General features: G+C 36.4%; 1 protein-coding gene across 1 annotated transcript in view; it reads right to left on the reverse strand.

Moving 5' to 3' along the window:
• Positions 1 to 26661, reverse strand: part of TMTC2 (transmembrane O-mannosyltransferase targeting cadherins 2) — a 254191-nt gene that overhangs the window by 88631 nt on the left and 138899 nt on the right. Inside the window, exons 3-4 of the mRNA XM_037389907.1 lie at positions 21671 to 22499; positions 2579 to 2693 (exon numbers count right to left, since the gene is read on the reverse strand). Of these exons, the coding sequence (XP_037245804.1) occupies positions 2579 to 2693; positions 21671 to 22499 (944 nt within the window). The remainder of the gene's footprint in view (positions 1 to 2578; positions 2694 to 21670; positions 22500 to 26661) is intronic.

Below are 26661 nucleotides of genomic sequence, written 5' to 3' on the forward strand. Positions count from 1 at the left end.
AGTTTCTTGAAAAAGAAGGGAAGAGAGATCATCAGATGCTTCTGTTTATGTAGTTTCTCTCTTTGATTGTTACCCATTAAAACCTGTGAGTTAATCCTTAATAATTTGTTCCTCAATCAGATAGCACTTTGATTTGTTATTGCTGTGTGTGAACACTGTGCTGCATGTGCCAACTGATCGGTATCAAATACTGAGGCATAAGGTCTAAGAAACAATAAAGAGCATGTGAGATTACAATATACTTATGATAATATTATGGCCAAAATATAGTAATTAGAACTGACTTTAAGGGTGGTTTTTTTCTAAATTTCTTTTAAATGACTGTTTCAGTTTCAAATGCACAGACTAAAAACCAGAAACAGAAAATCTAACTGGCCTCTTGTAAGCATGCATAAGACGTCTATGTTCATTACAGTAAAAGGCTTCCATAGTACTGCATGCCAAGGATGGGGATGGGCTGAACGTGCAAGGGAGCCCTTCAGAGTTTAAGCTTAAAATAATAAGATTTGTCTGCGGTCTTGTAATATGCACTCCATTCACTACCTAGTTTTCATGCTGGATGTGGAAGTAGCCAACACAGGGAAAGAATACAAAACCAAAAAAAAATATATATGCAATTTTTCAGTTTCTATTGAATAACTAACAGGTTTGTGAACCTTTAAAAAAAAAAAAAAGAAAAGATAAAAGGATTCTATTGCATTCAAGATAATACTAGAAAGGTTAAGAATTAGAGATCCTTTTTTGCATATGCATAAACATACACATAATACAGAGCAAACACTTCCTCTGAATACACCTCCTTTATTTCACAGGTATATGTAAGATAACTTCATACCCTATATATTCCAACTAGCATTTCAGTTAAATTCCTTTTATACAAATTTAACAGAATTCCAAGAAATTTTCTGTTCAACAGAAATTATATACAACATATATGCCTACAAACCTTCAAGCTGAACCATTATCATCTTGTTCTGAGAACAGCAAAATAACTGAAATCTGATTTCTTTTATATCCCTGTCTTTATTGTTCAACCCCCTTTCATCTTCTTACCCTGGTATTAACTTGTTTCCCTCTATGACACAGCGAGTAAGCGACAAAAGTACTGTATAGGCATACAAAAATTTTAACAGTTATAATTTTCATCCCCAAAATGAATGGCATATGAGAAATTTAGGAGTTTCAATCTTGTCATTTTTTTCCCTACAATCTTCTGCTGGGTTCAGAAGTTATTTTAAAAATGTGAGTAGAAGGAATTTCTTCTTAAAAATATGCTTTTCACACTCTACACTGCCCAACAGAGACAAAAAAAGTTATGTGAATATTTATATAATTGTATACTTATTAAAAATATACATATTTTGAGATATGAATTTGAATTTGGAAGAGAAACTCTATCATTAAAATATTTTGAGTTTCCAGTATGTTTAACGATAAGGCATATTAATGAAATGGGCTACTTATTCCTTGTTAAATAAGGAAAAAAGTAGAAAAAGTCTATATGGCAAACTTCAGTTTCAGATATTACAAATGACTATTTTAAACTGCACCCACAAGCAGAACATTAATTGTTTATTTATTTATTTAAACAGGCTTACTATTTGCATTTCGGTTTTGCACACATTGTTTCACTCACATACTTTTCTACTGCACACAGGGTATTATTTTCAAACTATTACATAATAAACAGCAGCCAACTGGTTTTTTTTCTCTGCACACTTCATGAAACAACAGCATATGGCTACTGGGGGTGATGAGCCTGCCTCGCAGCAGAGCCCCGCGCCGGGGGTCGGGCTGGGTAGGTGATGGCAAGAGGGGAAGGGTGGGTGAGCACCAGCACAACAAGCAGTGCTGAGTGGGGAGCAGGAGAGATGCCCAGCCAGGACACGCAGAGAATCAGCCCTCTCCACGCTGGGGTGCAAGGCATGACCCTGCCTCTGTGAGAAGATCAGCATGATGCTAGTTTCCATGTCCATGATTTGGTCTGTTAATGAGTTGGAAAATCTTTTGCCTTGCTGTGTAACTACCTTGATGTTCATGGTATTGATTCACTCACCCACCTACAACAGGATTCTAGTAACAAAACTTTCTTGAACCTATGCTGCTCTGAAGTCAGTCACAGGAGAAAAGTGACTTGCTATTTTAACATTTCAGACCTCTGGAGCTAACTGAGGGGTACTGGTTTATGCTACGAAATGCTTATACCCACTCTACATACCAAGTGTTCCTCAGACTTAAAAAAGTAGTCTAAATAACACCTCTATATTTTAGCTGAGTCAGAAACAGATGGAATGCTAATGTTGCCAGCTCATTTATGTGTACTTCATTCATTGTGGGTTTTTTTTTTTCCTTCTTTTAAAGCAAGCAGGTCCGTAAGTTTACTTTCTCCATACCCAATACATGAATATGCAATAATGTTGACTAAGGAAAGGTCCTGTCCACCCTATAGTTTAAGGAGCATGATTAATGAAATGACTATTACAAAGCAACAGCTAACATCACCTCCATTTCCTGCAAGTTAATCAATAGCTCCATTCACAACAGCTTTCACAGATGATCCAACCCCACGCATACTTACAAATTGTAAAGCATATCAGCCATGTTGCTGCGGTAGTACAAGGCATTTCTATAGGCGCTTTCAGCTTCAGAAATCTTGCTCTGGCTCTTCAGAACATTTCCAAGGTTACCCCATGCTGTCAAGAGGAGAAAACAGTATTCAGAAAGAGCTACAATCCAATTACACGTGACAGAGTATCCGACTATCAGGAAGTTCCTCAAGGAGACAAACAACAAAGAAACTATTTTCATGGAAGGGGAGGTTGGTTGGGTTTTTTCCCCTCAGTTCTCTGGATCTCTTAATCTTACTGTGAGACTCATGTTTCGTAGTGGTGTTTTGCATATATTCTGTATACATAGCTTTTAGGTGGGAAAAGGAACTTTTAAAAAAAGTGTGTCTATGCTTTGGAAACTACTATAGCAAAAGGAAAGGGCCATTTTATTCTGTATCACCTCCAAATAAAATTCCCCAGAGTGAAATATGGAACTGGGACATCTTCATATTTTTTGCCGCCCCCCCCCCCCCCCCTTTTTTTTTTTTAAGCCTATCTACTCTAAAGAGCAAGAAATCTTCCTAGAGTAGACACAGCACTCACTGAAGTATGAACATGTGACAAATGATGCAGGAGTTGAAAGAACAGTTAGGTAAGTAACCAGGATTAGAAATACGCCATATGGATATAAACACACTACACAGAATACTAAAATGCAGTTTTTCTACTTGGAAAACATGTGGTTCCTCTCCACACAATTTATTATGTTATACAACGTGCTTTTATATCCCATCTATAAAGGACTTGAGGTAAAAAAATATGTAAGGCTCCACATGTGTTCCCTTTGCAGTTTTGTTGAGTGGCACAAAAACTGTACTTACAAAAGAAACGGGAACTAACATTTTATAGAAAACACAGCCCATGTTATTCACAATTTAGGAAGCTAATTTAACCGGCATTATAATCACAGTCTACATGTATACATGAAAAAAACCACATTATACTTATAAATACATCAAAGTTGTTTCATAAAAAAATTCTAATTTCACAATTATTTTTTTTATGAGCAAGAATAATGGAAAGATGATGCATGTCCTTTCCATCAAACATACAATATATGGTAAACTATTCGTCCCTCCAGATGCACTAACCATAAACATTAGCTCAAGTAGCAGTCAAACTCTGCTGCTTCAGTTACTCAAGCCATTTTTTTTACAGGAACTTATATCGATCCTGAGTAATGCAAACCTTCAATGTAGTTTTAACATAACACTGCTAAATAATAATTATTTCAGATATGTGGGTTTTTTCCTTAGAAAGGGCATTGTTTTCAAACTGCTGTGGTTTGCTGCAGAAGCATCCTGCCACAGGGATGGGAACAGCAACAAATAGAGCATTTTCCTCTGAGCAGAATAAACTAAAAATTACTGGGAAAACAACTGATAGAAACCTTTTAGGATTCACAAAAATAATGTCATCTAACTGTGTACAATGTATTCTGTGAAGACAAATAAAAAAATAAATTTAATATTTCCATGAGAAAAGAAGCGATCACTACTGTGAGTCACTTCACTTTAGCACTGTATTTGATAAGATGAGAAATAATTCAAGTTATTTATCACTAAATCGACAAAAGTCACAAAAATATTCCATCATCTCTGGTTTAATGAAATAAAGCTGCTAAAGATATTCTCAGATTCACTCAATATTTATACTCTTTGCTAGCATATATGCAGGATTCTGAATTTATTTCCCCATTACCGGCTACTATTCTTTTTCACATGTAGAAAACATTTCAGAAGTAGCAACTAAGGTGACAAGCCAGCGTGTAAGCATTAACGCTTGTAAGAAAAACACAGATTTAATATTTTTTAAAAAACTCATTTGTGAAAACACATTCTGATGTTGCTTCTGCAGTACATGACCATCCAATTTCCCATAGCTGTATGTTCCATATAATCTGTAGCTACTTTTCCTTCCACTCTAATCTGCTGTAACCGAGCATTACATAAAATGACCATTTGGACTACTGATAACCATTTCCTGATATATAGTTATTTGCTGTCAACTACTTCGAAGCTCAGTAAATGAAAGTATGTATAGAAGAATGATACAGTTCATCTTTTTATCTGTTAAAAAACCCTATTAACCATTAACTGTAACAGTTTCTCCTCTAAATTTCATTTCATGCTGTATGCTTTATTATTTATTGGAATTAATACAATTTTTAAGGCAATACTTTATTTACATTCTGCAAAATAATCTGTGTTAAGTTTTTAATATCAATCAATATTTAATCTGCGTTATTTCAGTTGAAATGTATTCCACTTAAGCTTCGTCTAAACTTGTAAAACTGCGAATGATTTGCAATGATTAGTGTGATACACTAGATGTAGTGATAGTAGCAGAAAATAGCAAGCATAAAAAACTATAATCTCACAATTTATCATTAAAAGAAACATGAAAACCATGGTCTCTTTACTACCCCAAACTATAAAAGCTTCGTACAAATTTTCACACCTATTTAAACACAGACTTAGTTAGACAAATGACCTAGTGCTGTCTGGAAACTACGCTACACAGAACGGTTTATTAGAACAAATGCTTATTTTTAGAGATCATACTCATAGCCCTAGAAGTTACAGACACCTATTATCTCCAGCAAACACATCCTCTTGCTTGTGGGTGTATGAGAGGGAGAAGACAGAGGATGGTCTACATGGAAAAGAGGCTACATCAGCTACTCAAGGAACTTCACTCCTTTTCTGTCTTAAGTAGTGCAACTAACCTTAGGAAAAACAAAGATTTTAAATTATTAACATCATCTCTGGCATCCAGTTTCTCAATCTATATCTCAAGACAAATTTGTCCTGCAAAATGGTAACAACACTGGTTCAACTATGTGTACATTCAGAAACAGAAACAAAACTATACCTGAATGTAGCCACAACCCTATTAAAAACATACCCTGTGACTCCAACTGAATTTCAGCACACAAGTTTTCCATCTGTACATGCTACAAAATTAAAAACTAATATTCTCAAAAGAAAAAGAAACTAGGTCAGTAATTCTGGAATTTAAAATAGATTTCTATGTCACTTATTTTTATGTATTTTTTTTTCATATAAAAACTGTAATACCTGAAAATGCAAAAGGGAACACTTAATATTAAGAAGATACTAAGGTATATGTATACCACAATTTAATGGTATTCAATGTTTCCTCTATCAAAGACCCTATGCAGCACAAGAGAAAAAACAAGCTGCAAATGAAACAGCTTTGTAATATATACTTTTTGCCTGCTGCTTAATTCCCTGTGCACCAACAAGGAGACCAAAACAGTCCCAGGTCTTTTAGAAATAATACTCCATCTTAACATGGGAACAAAGGTAACATTCACATATCTCACACACCTACAAAACAGTCAATCCATTCAAATATTAGTTCATTGCCTACTTTTCCATACTCAATGTAAATGAATATATTATCCATACTCAATATACATGTATATATTAAAAACTAATCTTGTTTCCTAAGCCAATTATAAACTGAAAAATTTCCTAATGCTTGAGAATTTCTATGCTAGGTACATTTCTTTGCAGGAGAATGGAATGTTTTAAAGGGGTTTTGTTGCTGTGCTTTTAAATAAATAGCAGGAAAATTACATAGCACTAATTAGGAAAATAAACAATTGTGTTATCATTTTGGCCATATCAAACTAGACGTCTAGTAAACTTTAAAGATTACATTTATGCCACCTTGTAGTGGCACAGCAGGTCAAGTTCTCAGGCATTTAATTGCTTTCAAAATGAAAATGAATATGACAAATTTCAACTTCAAATTTAACATGATTAATTTCTCAACTATTGAATTCTCAATCATTGAAACTGAGGATTAAGATTTAACAAGCCTGAAAAATACCAGGTTGGCATATTAAACCTTCTCTAAGAACTTTCATACAGGAAGAGAGCAAGACAAACAGCAGCAAAGCAGGAACAATGTCCAATCTAATCTGCCTGGATTTAAGAAACACATGTTAATAAAGAGAACAGTTGAGCTTTCAGATTGCAATTGAATTATGAAAACAAACGAGAAATGGAAATGAATGTGTGCAAATATCTTCATTTAAATAAATCTTTCCCTTTCTACTGAATCAAGGATCACGCTATGCCATTCAGTGAAATGGCAATAACAAAGCAACAAAGTAAAGTTTCAGACAAAAGCACTCACGTGGTGTAAAAGCATGTATATTGATTACTTGATCCAAGTTTGCTTTAAAAAAAAAATTTAAAAATAATCACAAATCATTAACAAAGATAACCCAAAGTACTAAAGGAGGATTCTCCTTCCTACCAATCACCCACATATAATCCATAAAATATGGGATAATAATCAAATCTATTTTGAAACTCACAACCTATTAACACATCTGTTCTCAAACACCTCTGCTGGAACACTGAGAGGAAAAGAGGGAAAAAACCCAACTAAAATCCCTTATTAAATCACTGAAATGTAACCCTCTAAAATTAAAAAAACAATATAATAAAGAAAAGGAAAATGCTGTCTTTCCCAGTATGTTATGCCAGGGGGCAAACGCTGCCTTTTTTAAACCTTACTAGGAGCAGACATGCTTGAAAACTGATGAAATACAATTTAGGACTCAGAGTTAAATAAATTGATATATGACATTCATAGTTCACATCAACAAATTACTGAAGTTTTGTAATACTGTTCTCACCTTAAACTATCAGATTTATTCACAAAATAGAAGTTAAAATATAAATTGATGAATGCATTAGAAAATGTGAACTAGATTATTACTTGAGTGAAACAAACCACTTGAACAAAGACTGAAGTATTTAGGGAACAGCCAAGTCATTTGTAATCAACTTGTCAACAGTTCCAAAGTAACAACTTTTGTTCACAGAAAAATGTACATCAAGCCAAGAAAACTTCTATGGAGCTTTTGTGATATTTGTGTATTATTTATTATTCTTTAGCTTGTGAAATTAACAACAGCAGTTTCAGGCTACATTCCCTTTCTTTACAATCCTTCTGCATTTCTCCTGACTCATCTATGAAAAAGAAGAGAATGCATAACAATTCTCATCTCTATTTTTTCATAAACAGAGTTTAGAGATGAAGAGATGCTGGTCCAGAAAAAAAATAATTCATCAGTTTTGATTATTATTATTCCGATGACATCTGGTTTTTGGAAGTTCTGGAAGAGGTCTGTTGTTCTCTATTTTCACAACTGCATTTATGCTCCCATGTAACAGCCGTAAAATAGATGCTCCTGGGCAGCATTTATGATAAGGAACACTACCACAGGAATCTCAAAACAGTCGAAGTTCTCAGAAACTAAATCCCCAATTGTAAAAAAAAAACCTCTAGCAGAGATCTGAATCTGGTATTTGAACAAATAACTCATTTCAGAGCTGTAACAATTTCTTTAGCAATGTAAATATTCGCATGTTACCATTACAGAGGGGGGACAGCAAAAGTAATTAAAAAAAAAAAAAATCTGTCCTACTTCAAAGTATAAAAAAGTTGTAAATGCCTTTAATGTTCAACTTCAATAGAGAAACAGCATTTGCCTTTTTTTTGTTAATTCCAAGTAGTACTGATCTCTGTCTTCCCTCTTGGAAAGGAAGCCTACCTGCCGTGTATGGCAAAGGACAAGAGAGGGGAGCAAGTATTACCAAGGACATATCAGCCATGGGAGGAGGGGGATATCATTGCACCCTTGCTAAAAATGGAGTGGAAGGAGAACTTCGGTGCTTATCAACATAGTTATCAACACTTTAGAGGTGTTTTTACTTTTACTTTGTGAAAGTAATGTTGATTCGTATCACAACCCTCATCAGGTTGATGAACAGTGCAGCTCCTCCATATTCCCCTACTATTTTACACCTAAACCATCAGTACTCCAGAATTCGTGAAAAAGTTGGTTCTGCTCTCCTGTTTACTTTGCAGAGATTTGATTTCAAGAGTCATCAAAGATGATTAAACATGTGGGTCCAACAGATGCCATAAAGCTCCAAAGAAGCATGCTTCTCAAAACCTGCTGAAATTCCTAGCCATTATCACTGGTAAGACACTTATTTGGATGACTGCATATAACATAACATACATAAAATGGAACTGAAAATAAATAAAATAAAATAAATATTACATAAATATAAAAGAAAATAAAGTGTTCTTGCAATACAGAAGAGAGATGTAAGGAACATTTCCCCATATTATAAGTATTCTCACAAAATGAGGGCCAAGAAAACCAAGTTACTCAGTTTAAACACTGTGGTTATATTGACATTTGTGTTAGCATTTTATATTTTAATCTTAATATTTTGACATTGTTGAAGGCTCACCCTTCCTAAAACACATTTGGGAGCAGACAAAGCTTGCATTTGGTTAAAAAAAAATAAAAATTCATTTTTTTAAAAAAACACCTGTAATATCTGACATCCCTTTGAGTCTTGAGGAATTTTGAGCATGGTCTACGTCATGAGAAATACACAAGAAATAAGTTGAAACATTAAGAAACATCAATATTTCTATTGTAAATAGAAAATTCATCCTACTGAAAAAATAAAAGGAAAAAAAAAAGGCTGAGACTTGCAACAGAGGTCAACAAGTTTCCAATACCCAATATCCACATATTCCAAATTACCTTTGGTGGGTAGCACATGAAGAAAGAGCACAGCACTGGTTCACGTCACACAGCACAGCACATCATTCACATTTGAAAGGTTATAAACATAGCTATAAAGAACAACACCTTTTCCTCCTTGTCGAAAGGTTAGATTCATCAGCAGCTTACAGCTTTTTCTTTTCAAGGATACTACTTGATAAAGCAGAGTGGTGCTCCAGTCTTTAGCATTCACATTTCATCAGGCAATCACTTTGTTATAGAGGGGGAAAGAGTTTCACGAATGGAGGCATGATAGGTTTCCCCAGTAAAAATTCTGAAAGCTCAGCTGCACACTCAGAAAAAGGCAATGAAGAGAGCTCAATATTTTGAATAGTTTTTCTACAGCACAGACACACACTCTCTCATAAAGATATTCAGAAAATCAATCAGAACATGTTTCTTAAGTGGTCCGAGGACAAAACAGTTCATATAAATGATAAAGGTTACTACTTTGAATGTGGAACATGTTTTGCATAAGTTCTGCATTACAGTTTGTACAAGATATTTGTATTTTTCCTATTATTCCAAAGAAATAACGATTCTTTTCAAAATGTTGCAAATTCATTCATATCATTTTTTTCTTGTTTCCCAAAGGGATAAATGGTTTCTATATGCCCATAATTTATTAATCTACTTTACATATTTATTTCCATATATATATATATATCAGTGGGTATGCAGTAATGTTAAGACAGACCGTATTAGAGATTCACCACCTCCTTTTATATATTATTATTATTTTCATTAAGAGTGTTATTTATATTGTTTGTTCAACACTTAATTTGTTGATCAATTCCAGGACTTTTGGAATGACAGCAAGTGAAAGAAAAACATAATTGAAAACTATGTAGATTTCCGAAAGCTATCCAACACCATGTCAGCATGGGTACTGAACCAACTGACTTTTGGCAGGCAGTGCTTCAGTTCTGCTTCTTAGTTTTGAAACCCTGATGCAAATGGGTATGAATGCATGACACAATCTACTATGCTCACCATCACTGCCTGATATACCCACTCCCTTTGCTACATTACAGAAAATTAACTGTTCCTCCTCAAAAGATAGCACAGTGTCTCTGTCAGCTCAATGAACGTGAGGGATGAGACTGCGCAGCTGGTAAAGTGTTCTTAGGCTTCACCATTATACCCTGTTTAGTCTAGAGTATGGACTCCTTGTTCTGCCTAGGACATACTTGCAGATTTTTATAATCCCATTATCTTTAATGAACCTAATTTCAAATGTGTGAGCGCTCCACAATCTGGCTGAATATTAAACGTCACATTAACAGAGTCTTTAGTGAGCACTCAGAATAAAACAAGACGTCAAAGTAAAATGATATGTATGCTCACATACTCCTGCTTCTCCCAGACACCCTGATTCACCACATGACAGACTACTGTATGAAGAAGTTCTTGCCGCTACCTTTGTTTGAGGTGCCACAGGATTGGATAATGCTTCCTTACTGTTTTTAGTTATATACCAACAATGTAGAACACTTTCAAGGTAACATTCTAGAAACTCTGAACAGCATAGCCCTCACTCAGTATTCATCAACAGACAAGTTCAGGAAGAACCAAGCTTTCCAACCACTCATCTCTCAGATGGAAGTACCATCTCACATCTCCCAGGAGCTGCCTCAGCGCAGCCAGTGTGCTATATGGACAATCCTTCTACTTCTCCCACAAAAGACAGATAATACTCCAGGCAAAGCTGTCGTGTAAACCACACAGCCCATAAAGTCAGTGCTCATACTGCAGAACCTCTAAAAAGATTCAAACCAGAAATCACAAGCTCACTGCAACTTTGGAGGTGTTCTTTACAAATAAACTCACACCAAAACAACACCCACATTGTTCTGGATACATCCTCCCATTTACTAATCTTTGTACAATTCAGTTTTGTTTAATGTTGCAACTCTGCCAAAGATATTCTGATTAAGCTAAAACTGCAAGATTACAGACACGTCGACAATGCAGCAGTTTTCTGCTTTCCAAGCTGCGCTGGAAATCACAACACATCAGGAAACAGCTTTTCACCTGACAGAAAGGTAGCAACAAAAGACTGATAAACATAGATTATATTTTATTTCAGTGGAAATCCTGTTGTCAAAGTAGATAACTGTCGGAGATTACTTCGAGGCAGTGTTTCATGACACAGCAGCTCTGGTGGAATTACCATTTTAAGGAATTCCTGCACCTGTCACCCTCCAGGCTATTCAGTTTGGCCACCTTGCCACTCACGCTAAAAAGATTTTTGGGAAGGCTATGGTATGAATCAGACAAACTGATCCAGGTTACGAAAAAAAAAGGAAAAAAAAAAAAAGGAGGAAAGGTAGACCATAGTACCTGTAACATCTAACCTAGTCACTGTTCTCACAGCAGGACCCCATCACACCTTTGCTGCACAGCTTTGTTAGCTATACCTGCACTGCAAGTGTGTGAACACAATAAGCCATTACTGCCATGAAGTTCCCATATCATGAAACTTCACAAGGGTCAGGAACAAAGCAGTGAACAGAGCTGACCTGAAACTCTCATGATAAAAAGTAGTGTACTTTGTAGAGGCAATGGACTCAAGTCATGCCAGAAAGTGAGAGGAGGCCAAGGGAGCAGAAAAACACAAGTGGAAGAGAGGAGACCTCGGGGCACCCCAGACACTGCAGAATTAACCCTGAGGATCTCTTCAGAGCATCAAACTGACTCAGGCAAGCAGGTGACCATGTACTCAATCTGTCAAATTATGTAACTTTTTAAACAGCAGTTATCACTTTAAGAAACAACGTATCTATGATACATTTCAAAATTATCAGGCACATCCTGAGTGGTGACCTGGTGAACTGTGAGCTAGCCCCCTGCAGAAATGGAAAGGTGCACTTAACTGACTGAAATGACAGCCCTGGTCCTCAAAGCTGAAAGTAGATGGAACCTGTTGGCTCCTTTCCAGGAAAAGGGGAACAGAGAGGACAGTCTCCTGGAAATATGCCAGCAGAGCCACGGGGAGGGGGGTGGAAATCAGTACTAGGGTTTGTCAAACCAAGGGAATCGTCAGAGTACTCAAACAACGTATGTCAGACTTGGAAAAGGCAAATTAGTGCATATCCAGGAAGCAGACCTTTAGTGACACTTCAAGTTGTATGGTTTTGTTTGTTTTGTTTTAAATCACTTCTTAAGACAAGACAGAGCCTGTGAAGCTTTGCCAGCCAATACATAACCACACTGCTACGGAAACAGAGGTGACAGGGAAGAAGGTGTGTCATAAAATGACCTCCTTCATTTTTTGCCAGTAGTGAAACTGATTAAAGACACTAGAGTTATTAACTAGCATTTTTAATACTCCATATTATAAACATCTTCTGTGCTTTAAGAACTGAAAGAACAGTTCAGTGTGCTGGAGCATGCAAGAAAAGAGAAGGAAATGACACTGAGCATTCAGTCCCTCTATTTTGTTATCCTTTCTGTAATTTAAAACAAAACTACATGCAAAACTTTTGCGCATACTACAATTACATCAGTCCTCATTTAACTTTTGCATGCATGAGGGCTGGCAATGATGACAGTCCAAACATAAGTGTTAATAAAACTCCCTGTTACAAAGGAAGGGTATCGGAAATCTTAATAAAATACTTGTATTTGTCATTATACCTCTTCTGGCTGTGTAGAAAGAGGCATGTATGTAAATATCTGTCTTGTCCACACTAAAAGTTAGTTTCTCTACCATAGTTATGCAATAGAACCTCAGTGTGTACCGGTATGAAACCCATTATAGATAGGAAATTAAAGACTTGTAACCCATCATAAAAATAATTATGTAAAGAAAAATTTTTCACAGTTCACATATTTTGAAAAAAGGTAAAACCATGAAACACTCGGATGACTATCTAATGCATTTGAACAAACATGCTCAGCTTGAGAATCAACATGAATAATCTCATTTTCTTCTAATTAATAATAACACTTTCCCTCAAAAAAAAAAAAAAAACCACCAAAAACCCCAAAAAACAAAACAGACTAGTTCCACAGAACACACAATATGGACTGAAGGCCTGATATTTAATTGAGCTGGAAAATAAAATCTACCATTTTCTGGCAAAGAAAATACCAAAGATAATCCATTTCATTTGATATGCTATCAAAAAAATAATTTAAAAAAATCTTGCCAAAACGAATCCCTCCTTGACTAAGGGTGGTGGGTTTTTTGCACTGTAGTTTTTAGCATAGATTAGTTTGTTGAGTAATTTTGCAGATCACTTCAGGAAAGGCAGAGGAAGAAATAACAGTGTGATGAGTCCATGTCTCAAAACAGAGTAATAAAGTCCATGTCTCAAATTTGTTTATTTCTTTAAATTCTTAGTATACACAAGGGGGGGGGGGTGGGGGGGGGGGGTGTGGAAATCTAGGTAGTAGTTAGTAAGAGATTCTCTTCCTATCCCCCTGCTATTTAGGATTCACAGATTAGAGACGCTCTTGGAATACACTCATGGAAAAAAAAAATATTAGTATCCTTGTTTCTGGTTATATATATATGTGTGTGTGTGTAGGTAAAAAAGAAGAATATGAGGTTTTCTGATATCCTGCTGAAGGAGAAGCAGATATCCTACAGTGACTTGGGTTTCAGAGGAAATTACAGCACGACTGAAGAACTGAGAGAACACTGTCACTGGAGAATAAATTCAGACTTTGAACTGAAGGGTAAAACACTTTCCTTCAGCTCTCCAACACATTTAGCATAACCAGACAGTTTTGCTGAGGCTGCGCTGCCTGTTGATACCCATTCCTTCAACACTTTCTAATCATCCAGGGCAGCAGTACCACTCCTCATTCAGACAGCCCTACACTATTGTCAGAGAGTAGTCTTTTTATTTAACTTTCAAGTAATTCTATGTGGTTCACTTACTAGTTGAGCTTTCTCTTTTAAAGGTGTTACAAGTGGCATATAGAAAAAGTATGTCCTATTTATTTCAAGAACGCTGAAGCATCCTGTACAACATTTATCTTTTGAATTCTGCCATATTTGTCGTGAACGAAGACGCCAATTTTTTTCATGGTATATCCTACATAATTTATATACAGCAATAACAGACTTATATAGCCATATACATTTATATCATCAATTATTTTTAATATACAAGTAAAAAATTTCAAGGTTATAATAAGATAATGTCATTATTGGGTCCATTTCCCTATACAGTAGCTGTTACAAGGGCTATTACTGATGGATGGAAACATTTCATACCACTGACAGAAGGTATACTACGATATTTTCTTCACTTTACAGTAATTTCTTCTTCAAAAAACAGCCAAACTTCAGTTTCTGACCAAAGTTGAAAACTGCAATAGAATTCAAGGGAAACACCCACATAACTTTTAATCAAAAGATTAAATTCTGGAAAGTTCTGGTGAAGGTGTTGGGAAAATTTATATTAGTTGGTGCTATATTTCTTTGACAATTACATCTAAAAAAGTTGACTAAAAACTATGCCAAAAATCACCATAATGACTATGTATCCTGATATTTATTTAGCAACTAGTTTCATAGGGGCATTACACTGTCATAAATGTGGAGAGGTTTTAATACGACAATGAATCACCAAAATTTTTTACAAATGATCCACTGCCCAATAGAAGTAGGTAGTATGAGTTCCATTCCAGAGGGAGAAATTAAGATCGAAGGTGCTTGTTCAAAGGCTAAAGAAGAGTCCATTAGCAAAATTAAAACAAACTCATGAATACCTAATTCCAGATGCTAGGCTTATATCACTTATTTATTAACAGTGATAATTAGGGTTATTTATCAACAGTGACAATAGGCAAAACTTCTATGCATAACTATTAGCAGGTTTTATAGTTTTAAAATCTGCTGGTTTATAACAATCTGTGCACTGAAACTGCTTTCCCTCTTAAGCCTTGTTTTTTGAAAACAGCATCTTCCATTCGCTGCAATGTTATTTGAGTCAGACCTTTACCACTTTTAGAGTGATTTTATTACTGTTGAAGTTAAATGAGCCAAAAGAGCAAGAAATAATTACTGTGCAGAGTAATATTTTGGCCTATTGGCCTAAAGATTAGTTGGAGTTTTACTGCCAAATTGCATATTTAAAAAAAAAGAATATATGCACCAAAACATTGAAATGCAATCCCAAATGCTCAAAGTACTTTTAAATGCCCAATGTGGTGTTTGTTAAAACACACACTATTTAGGAGGCATAAAAGAGTGTGGTGAGCAAGCTGTGTGCCAGAGCAATAGCTATGGAAAATAAAGCTCTAAAGGTATTACAAAAGAACCCAGCTTCTTGTCAATGTATTTTGTTATGTATACTGTATTATATATGATGTGTATATATATGTAATATACACTGTATATATACATTAATAATAATGTAAGCTCCATAATAATAAGCATATTTGAAGAATGTCATACTTTAAAATATTTCTTCTCCTTTTGTCTCCAGTCACTACTAGTGATACAAAAATATTAATAATCATGAAAAATACTGGTTTACTGCATCCTTTTTGAGGGAAGTACAGTTTCTTTACCTAGTTTACTACAAGTATTATAACTGCTTTTCCTCACTGCACTATTAGTTGGTATTTTCATTGTCTGCTGAAGAAGGGACCTCCTACTGACAGCAACTGTTAGCAAAAAATCATTTTCTAAGAGTAGATAAGTTTAACAGCAACAAGCTGTCAAATCAGATGGAAACAGCTTCTAGAATTTACTTCTACCCTGGTACGCAGAACTACAGCATACAATCTCTACAATGACAGAGCCTGAATTTTTTTTTTTTTTTTTTTTTTTAATCAGAGGAGCAACTCCTGGGTGAGAACAAATTTGGGTGCCTTTTTAACAATAACAAATCTATGTAAATGGAACAAAACTAAGTCACGTGATTTTTCCTCCCCCTACACTAACACTTAAAACAGTTTGTATAGCAAATATATTTGCTTGGTGCATTAGCAATGGTAAAATAAAAAGGAAATAAACACTAAAAACTATTCAACAAGGATAACAAAATGAAATTTGGTGTTTAAAAAAATACTAAAAAAAGTAATTTTTTTTGCAGTTCAGTTCAAAAAGCAAGTATTCACTACATAGATGAGCTTAAATAAGCTAAATTCTAAGTTCAGCTTTAAGGATTCCTTCAATTTTATTTAGCAGATAGTATTAGCAAACTAAACAGTACAGTAACTAAATAAAATTGCATTAGAATAAAATGAAACAAAAATGCAATTGCCACTTTCTTATGACTACTCTGATAAGTTACAGGTACTCTGTACATTATTGTTCAACTAAGACTTCACAATTGAACTTCCTATTTGTATTCTGACATTCACATGTTCACAAAGAAGCAGTCTTTACCAAACCTGTGCTAAACTCATGATAAGGGGGAGGGGATAGAAAAAAAATAAAGAAAAAAAAGAAAAAATTAATAAACCATGACGTTCCAGAGAATAAAACTAATAAAGGCTGAATGCTATGCCAAAGGTGCCAAAAAAGCAAAGAGAAGTTCTTCAAATCTTCTACGGGCATAAATACAGCAGAATGAAGCAGGAAGATCTCACAACCCTGTTGCGAAGGAAAAAAAAAAAAAAGAGAGAAAAGTACGACAGGGAAAAGGAACATTGTAGTCCAGAAGAGCATTTCAGTATTAGAATATCTTCTGAAAATATTAAGCAAAATTGAATGATTAATACTCGTAAGAACAGGGAGTAGGAGAAAGACTGGAAAGAGAAGGAAAGCAGTTTTCCATATTCATATGAAGCAACTTCTGTATTCTTCTCCGTCAGCACCGTACCTTCGTCTTATTTCTGCCCACTGAGAACAACAGGGTAATCAGCGTTAAGAGACAAGACGCTATGAACAGGGCTTTTAACTCAGCTGGGACTATAACATTTAAAACACAGATGATCTGAATGATTTTCTTAGAAAGAAAAAAATTTTTTTTTTAAGTCTTTGTGTCAATCAACTATCAGAAACATCTAAGTAATTTGACTCCAATAATAGAGTTTCTTTGAAACAAGAAACTCAACCCTCTCACTCCAACTTTGTCTTCATGTAATAGACATTAAAGATTACATTTTTTTATTATTATTTTTTTTCCCCTGCAGAACTGGTTCAGGAAAGGACTAAAGCACATCTCAAGTCCCACTGACCTACCCAAGATGTAATCATGTGATATTTCATTAACACTAATATGTGATGGACAAGGACAAATATCTGAGCAACATGCAGAACTGGTTCTGAAGCCAAAAGCTGTAAGGCCACCTTAAGTCAGTGCCAGGTGCAAGACAGAGCTTATCAGACTGGGTGTAGCACCACAATAATGTGGTAATACTGCTTTTGGAAGCAGCCTAGGTAACTATTTCCTGCTGTACATTCCATTGCGAAAACAGTAGCCACATATATAAATTTAGCGAGACTAGAATGCACGGTTAAAGTTAAGCACCCACTTGATGTAGCAGGTCAACTATTTCCAGGAAGGATCTTCAAAGCTTACTTACAAATGTCACAGCAAACACCAGGAGACTAAAATTTCATCAGTAAATATGACCAAGCAACTAATACTTCTGCAGCAGTCTAACAGTCTAAGCCTCTCCGTGTTATTTTCTACTTCTTTAATCAGTGTCTGTAACAGTACAGCAAATATATGATAATGATCTTTGATGTTCAGATGGGGACTGCAAGGTAGAAAATGTCCTGGAGGAAAAACATTATGCTTCTTGAAGCCTACCTTTAGTACTACAGAGAAAACTAGAGATAACAAGGCATAACAAGAACAATTACTTTGTGTGTCATTATAATTTTACATTAAACTAAGTTAGTAATCCCCACAGAATGACTCTCAGTCTAATTGAGAAAGATACAACAGCTACCACCCATTTTAACTTTGTTTGTTTTTACATTTCAGGAGGCTTCCTCCACTATAAAAAAACCACTCAAATGTGAGCTGTTTTATATCAGTTGGGCTGCTCATTAAATTGAAGGCAGCACAGGGAAACACTTGCGCCTTTCCTCCCTGGTGTCAAAACATGTATATGGCCACTTCAGGATGCATAAACTACCATAATCAATCTTGGCAATTTTTCCCTCAAGTGCTGACAAACTGTAATGAGGCAATATTCAGATCACTTTAAAGATATTTGAAATGCTAGCCATAACCAAAACAGCAGAAGAACAAGCCAGTACCAGATGAAGGTAAGGCATCCCAAGTCCTCATTATGACTCCACCAGGCAAGGGCTGGCAGCTGCCTGTCACACAGTGGGGCAGTCAGGAAAGCTGGGATGTGCATAGTGGCTCAGAGGCAGCACCACCAACTTCTACTCACTTGACTCTCCTGCATTGTACTTCGGGGTTTTTTGAGAGATGAGCCATAGACCATGCTTTTGAGTATTTTTTCCACATTGTTAGCGATTGGCAAGAACAGCCTGGAGAAATCGAAATTGCAGAAAGGCTGTGGTTGCCTGCAGGGGTACGGGTTTTCTCACCTGAGGCAGAACATTACTTCTCTGCCTGCACTGCCTGCAAGGTGTCCATGAGAGGGGGAGAAGAAAGTGCTGGTGAGATGCTTATCGCCCATTTCTTCACTGAGGATTGAGGATGGAGAAGCCACTGAATGAGTTTGCCTGGAAGTTCCACAGCAGCAGAGGAGATTATATTTTTACATGTACTACAATGCAGAGGACCTGACCTACATGTGACAACTCCACTTCTGAAGCAGTTTAGCTACATTAGTACACAAATGCACCCATGCGAATAGCTTGCCTCTCAAATGACCTTGTTAGTCCAGCGCATCAGCTCAATGTTGCCACACAGCATCCAGCCACAGAGTGGCTTTCCTCCTGCTAGGCCAGAATGCAGATGGGTCTGGAACAAAGCACTCCATTCCTTGCTTTAGCAAAGCCGGTCTTCACAGATTTCTACTTCCTTACTGGGTCCCACACAGGCAGTTTTTAAAGGGATGCCTCTTTGGGTTTTAGCCTAGAGCAGAAGCAGCTACTGTTCAGAAGCTCTTTGCAGGAGAAGAGAGGAAAAGCAGAACCATCAGGGAAAATGGTCCTGTTGCTCAAAAATGATCAGAAGTAAGAAAATACTCATGAAGAGAAATGGCTGCAAGTTGAGGAAAACAGAGAAATGAGGAGTGGCAGACTCTTTTTAGCAGCCTAAAAGGAAGGAAAACACTTCTTCACTCTGCCGTTTGACTGAACAGTTCATTGTCTCGCTGTCTGAATAGCCTATTTATCACTAGCATTCATAAAACTAAAAAAAAAAAAAAAGGGCAAACAAAAATAAATTGTTTTTCCTACATCAACCTCATTTAATTACTGAAGAGCAGTTTGAATTGTTGATCTTCTAATGCTCTGGTGGGATTAGCAGCCAGTCTAGTCCAGTCAGGCTTGCCTGATTGTATGAGAAATAGAAAATAAAATTAGCATAGTCAAAGCCACGGATAATCTAGGAAGCATTCACAATAGTGTTGGGTGACAGGTCGCTTTAGCTGGGAGTTTCTGATACCCAGCCTTGTTACAATGTGTGTGGGCCAGTAAATATTCAGCAGAAGTTTAACAGGATATTTTAGGGAGATTTACAGTCATCTCAGTCATGTCTATATCACCACACTGACATGCTGGTTTTGCTTTTGCATATCTTACAAGAAACTTGGTATCAGCTTATATGGCAAGAAACCAGACAATCATATGTATGTAAGTCTGTGCATGCTGAGATGTGTATGATGAAAATAGCTTGCCTTGTCTCCTGGGAGCATAATACCCGGTAGTCTAATTTCCAGACAACATTGCAGCCAATCCTACTATTGCACAAAAATCAGAATTTTTGGGGTTGCTTTTTTTATTTAAGCACAAAAACTGGCTCAAAGCAAGCAGGCAACTAACTGTTAATACAGTCCGAGATATCTGTGGATCTCCACCAAGGACAAAAAATGGAACATACGTTAACTATTTAATCAAGTGCATGCACACTCTTTTCTTTCCAAGGAATGCCAATATTTTAATTCAAGCTTTCTATCATCACTAAACTGGTCTCACAGCACCATATAATTACTTTGGTATACTGTCTCGCTGCTCAGTTACTTCATTTCTTCTCCTCTTGTACCACTTTTGAAAAAAAGAAATGGAATGTGCTTGTTCACTGTTAACAAAAAGTCACTTACTGCAGCAAAAAGTTTAATAAGTTTACCTAGGGCAACAAAGCATGTGAGGAAGAGTTAAAAAAAACCAGCCTGATGATTGACAAGCTATTATAATGCTGCTTTGCAAGGCATCTTATCTGCCAAATCTACTTTGCTCCCTATCAGCTCACAGTAACACCTGCATTTGCCTCCTACTTTCACAGCTTTCAGACTACAGTATGATGTAACTGTCTAACCAAGAAGCGCACCTCTGCCAGCATATGACTCTGTATCGTATAATGGGCTTCTGAGCGCAGAACCTGAAAAACTCACATGCAATATGTTCAAGCACTGACTGTCAATTTTTTCTTTCACAAAGAGGCGAAGCAATCAAGTGATCCCTTCTCACTTCTGATGAACTGTGAGTAACGAAGGCTTAGTCAATGCCTACACTGCACTCACAGGTGGCATTCTGACCATTCTCATATACACTTGCTCATGTGCCAAGAGCAGTACAGCCAGGCAGCGTGGAGTTCAGGTTCCCAGCTGGATCTGCCATATATGCTGAAACCACAGAGCCACAGCTACACATTGTTACTGATCCCTACACTAGCTGGTTTACTGCCTGTTTGAATGTGTTTACACTAGCTGTAGTCACATTTTACAACAGCATAGATACAACCTTTGAGAGAGGTAGCTGGACAATGTTACGAAGAGCTGACATTTATACATTAACAGGAAGGCATAAGTATTTGACAATAACTCTTTACAGTACTTGTATGCAGGAGGAACTACAGTAATTTCCTAGGCTGAATAATATGACCTCATTTCCTCATTTTTATTATGTAGTATTGACGTTATTTGCATCAGATGAAATAAAAAAATCCAGCACCTCCCTGGTGCTGTCCTTTACTATTTCTTATATTTTCTAGTCACAGAGAACAGAACATTCGGTGAACATATGAAAAAACTTCACTAACATGATAGATACCAGATTCCAAATTGAGAATTACCGGAGTGGGGTCTGTAATACTAATAATGCATCTTTAATTCCAAAATACAGAACTAAGATCAACAAAAAATAAATGTATCCTCTTACCTTAGGGTCTCATTTTCTCCACGTTAATGCCAAACCTGTAATACCTAATCAAAACACATTCCTGCTTTTCCTCATTTTTTACTGATGTACACACTACTGCAACTTATCCTAAAGTATCCTCTTTAGATATAGCTGATACAATCAACAATTCAAAGGCAAAGACAGATAGGAACAAATAAAGCATTCAACATAAACAGAAAAAATTACCTTTAGCAGGGTTTACTTTTATCCCTGACCTATACAGCATCTCCTCATTCTGCCAGTCCCCATTCCTGACAACAGTCTTGAGTCCATAGAAAACAATTAATGCAGCAGTGGAACAAAAAACCAAGTTCTTCAGAAAGCGCTTTTGAGCTTTGACGTAAAGGGCCCTGACACCTACTGTAACCAGCAGGCAGAAGCCCATACTAGGAACATACAGCACACGCTCTGCTATTACAAAGCCAACATAGAAAAATAGGTTTGTGGCAGGAACAAAGGGCACTATTAACAAAGACAGAGACAGAATGACAATGTTCTCAGTTGAAGGAAGCTGCAGTTTCTGCATTTCATGCTTTTTTATACCATTCTCTTCTTTTGATGCAAAGCTTGACTTCACCTCCAGTGTCTTGTACTCCGTCTCTGAGTGGCAGCTATGCCCATTAGCATTCTGCTTGCCATTCATTACAGTTTTCCCATTGCATTCGCTCTCATTGCTGGAGCCCTTCAAGCTAAAGTAGGCAAGGAGGAGGAGTCCAGCATAGAAGGCCACAGTGTGTAGATTCCTCCAGTCACTGACTGCTTTCAGAAGAGGCACGGCATCCATAGACCAATCAAAGCTGAGGGTATCTGGGCACAGCAACAGCCAGAGGTTCTTGGTTGGCAGGTAAAAGAAGGTCAGCGTACGTGTGAGAAGACTGTCCGAGTCAGCTGCTGGATTATCAGAATTAGAAAAACTTGGGGGCTTGTTTCCCATCCAGTATAAGCGGACACCCAGCAGTGCAGTCCCCCAGGAGGTCAATAAACCAATGCTGTAAAACAGAGTCAAATTCCTTCTCTGGAGAAAAAAAAAAAAAAAAAAAAAAGAAGAAAAAAAAAGAAAATTATCAGCATAAAACCAAGTGTTTATTTCTGTAAATTATAAAACAAAAGGAACTGAGAAATATCTCATACAACTTTTTTTTTGTAATGGACAAAAGCATTATGGATCTCAGTCTCTGGCATTTGGATCACAAAATGTTGTGTTATGCTGTTGACCATAGACTAAAATAATGGGCTCTTTCATTTAAGTTTTATGAAGCCTGTATCAGTCAAGCCTTTAGAAATCTTAGGGCTGTCAGTTCTTGCCTAAGTTTTAGTTCTGTGACCATTTGAAAACTCTTTATTTTAGAGGAATTTATGGAATATTACAATGATTCCTACATAACCTCCCAAACCCTTTCTTTGCTACTGGCTGTGACCAAAACACCAGTTTGCCTTAACTAGATTTAAACTTTAAAGAAAGTTGCAATTCAGTTTTCCCTAATGAAAGTCTCTCCTAAGGCATCTCACCCAAGAACTAAAATAAACTTTCCAAGAAGGCAAGAGAGGAAAACAGACACAGATTCCATGTTTAGGTCTTCCAGCTCCTACCTATTAGCTACAGTAATCACTTGGAGCCTTCAGATCTGCCTACAACTGAAAGCCCCACTTCATTTTGCATCTCACAGACAAACAATATGTTGGATTTTTTTCCTTAAAGTACATCATATTAAATAAGCACGCTAAAACCTTTCACATCTTCATACACATCTAAATAATATTATGTGATGCATGCAATTGCCTCCACTTAACCATGCTAGCAACTTGAAGAACCTCCACTTATTTATGGAATAATAAGGCAGCATTTGCCAGCTGGAGCTGCTTGTTGGGCCCCCTGCCTCCCCGGGCCCTGCCGCATCCAAAAGCACGCACTTACTCAAATGCTTGCAGAAATGTACCACTTCTGCCCTAACGAGAATCAGCAAGCAAGATTTTCTCACCTATTTCTAGGACTGATCTTAAGTTCTGCTCTCAGTTACATGGGCGCCTTAAATGAAAGTGGTTTTGATTACTTTCTCTTTGCAGAAGAATCTGTAAAAGCTAAAAATATGTGTATTTTTGTATTTCAATTTCTCAGATGACTCCTATAAGAAAAGGAAACCTATTTGCCAAATTGTTCCAGATACAGTATAAGCACTTTGATAATAATTCTTTTAAAGATGGGGGAAGGATTTGTCAATCATTTTTTCATTTTATTAGGTCTGTTTTTTCCATTTTACACTACACATTCCTGGGATGGTTATTTGATGTTTCCTCAGCTATTCAGAAGCAGGACCTCACACAAAGTTTTGTCTTACTTCTTTCAAACAGCTCATTTTTCTCCCTTGTGAGGGGATCTTCCCTTGATATCATGAAATACAGATTATTGAGCTGCTCCTTTTTATGTCAATTATTCATAGGTTTCTACCATCAGGTTACAAGAGGTAACTAGTGGTCTAGTCTCAATTAATTTATCTACTTATCTCATGAAGAAATTTACTCTTTTTCATATTTCCATAGCATTTTTCCTTGTGAGGCAGATTAATTCATTCAATTTTGAGGCAATATGGAAGCATTAATATATAATAAATTTATAATGAGAATATTTACCTATTTGTATCAGAATCACCTAAAAAATGCTGGTATTTTTTATACGTGACGTAAAGCCTAAGTCCACATATTTCATTTGTCATATTAATTCTGGTTTGATTTATTGGCTTTTGTATATTTCTATATCCTGATAAATCAACATTTTTTTAATAAATCAATCAAAACCCACATCTACACTTTATGATTAATATATTCCCTGGAAAGTTTACTGCAACAACTTACTTTTATTTGTAAGCTGGATAATACTTCGCAACTCATCTCAAATAATGTTTCATCCCTGACTGCCAGTAATGTTTAAAAACTTTTAACGTTACAAAGCTGTGTAAACTGGTTATCACTGAAACTCCCAACCAAGTTTATATTTGGAATGAAAAGATTATTCAGATTTCATGGATTTGCATAGTAAAACCTTATGTTCCTCGTTCAACTTGTCCTTTTATTCCCATGGTATTTTGCTACATGAAAATGTTTCTGCCCGCCCCTTTGGCTCAATTATCTTCAAACTTGTTTCCTTCAAACATGCATATAGACAACCCTCACTTGTTAAATGTGACCTTTTTTGCTTTTTTTATTCACCCTTCTACAGTCTTTTAAGAGAAGGCTGCTTAGATGGAGAGAGACTGGGAAGTGGAAGAAGGTATTTTTTGTTCATGTGTGTGTGTGTGTTTCAATAAAAAATTCAGAGCAGGTCTTTGCTGGAAGGCTATATACCACTGAAAGATTAAGACATCCCAAATACTAAGCAAGTGAAACTTGATTAACAGAAGGGAGCTTTCATGGATTGTTTAGACTGCTTTTTTATTTTGTTATTACTTAACAATTGGAAGAAAATCTCCCTTTCCAAAAGATCTAACTATTGTGCTTTTCAATTAAATGCTGAGAAATTTCACGTCACTAAGTTCTTTGACAAAACTATGCTAAAGCAGGTATGATTTTCCTTGTGGATAATAGCAAAATGTGCTTAAAACTTTCAGATCTTCCTCATACATCATAAAACAGCAAGAATGAAAAGTCTGCTTCTAGCTCCTAGCCCTAGAAATGCAAACAGTCTGTACCCAGCCTGGAGCTAATCCATCCTCCCTGCTGGAGTAACTATTTGCAGCCTCCTTTTTAACCATAAGATCTGCAAGATCTGGATCCTCACACTTCCTCGTTCTGCAAAGAACACAACTTACCTATATGCAGTATTGTGTTTCATGCTTTAACAATATTTAAAAAAAAAAAAAACCAAAAAAACATTTTACACCAGTGTCAAATGAAATATCTATGCATTCACTCCTGGAGCTCAGAGATACCCAAGCAGGTGTTTTTCCACACCGTCATATCAATTTATTATACTGTAAAATATTAAGTTATCTAGATAAGGAGCTCTGGTGGACTCTTTAGCTTAATTAATGGACTACAGGAGTGGAGTGCAAATACCCTCTTCTCTCAGACACGAATGGCTTGCATCCTTCCCCAGAAACTATTTCAGACATGGACCTTCTCGAAAGCCAGTAGCTTTACATTGTTGTATTGGTTTAATACTTGCTGGCCACAATGTTCTCTTAGATCTCAAAGTTGCTGCTTATGATCTCAGGGTTGTTATGTACTGTACTTCCAGTACATATCTGGGGGATGTATCTGTATTTTGAAACTAACTACATCTTAACTAGTTACCAATAACCTGTGTAACACTGACATGCCATTGTGAATGTTCAATTTCAGAGGGGATCCTCTGGAATCAGTCTGAAATCAAGACTAAAACTGTCCTTAACAAACTTCTGTCACAACAATTTTAAGTAGGATACCGCGCTTTTTTTTTCCCTTTTTTTTTTTCTGTTCTTTTAAATCACATATAGATAGCATTGGCTGAGAAAGGGAATGAGCAACTCATTTCCCTTCTTCCTCTATCAACATTTATGACTTGTGCACAGCTTTTATCACTCTGTACTAATAGAGTCAGAGATAATTAGAAAGGTTTAGCTCACATTTTGGCTTTACATTCTTCCAGGTTTTGTATAGCAAACCAAAGGGAAAAAAAAACTGGTTACAGCATTTATTAAAATATATAAACAGCTCCCCAGTAGACTTTTGCCTGTGAAGAAAGTGCTTTCAAGATGAACTCTGCTCAGACAAGCACTTTCACTAGCAACTCTTCCTCTGAGCCTCCTGACAGTCTGTGCTCTTTCGACTGTATACATTTAGTGTAGCCCAGCAGCAGGAAGAGATCCTCTGTAATACTTGGCAGAAAGGATTTGGATTACTATACTCATGAGTCCTAAACCAGCCCATCTGCTGTGTGTTTTGACACTCCCATAAATCCTCTAACCTTTCATAAGTAGTCATTTTCATCTGGGGAAAAAATGAGCACTGATTTAGATCAGATTCAACATCTCTCCTGCTGGCTAACAGTCAAGTACCACCAGTGCAATTTTAGCGTTTGTGACTGCAGAAACCTTTTTCATCTCCTACCAAAATCCATCTGCATGACCCACCCACATAGCATATTTCCCTTGCATTAAATTCTAATTTCTCAGTCCATTATACTGCTCTTAAATAAGGCACTG

This window comes from Falco rusticolus, chromosome 5 (assembly GCF_015220075.1).
Source record: "Falco rusticolus isolate bFalRus1 chromosome 5, bFalRus1.pri, whole genome shotgun sequence".
NCBI classification, from domain to species: Eukaryota; Metazoa; Chordata; class Aves; order Falconiformes; family Falconidae; genus Falco; species Falco rusticolus.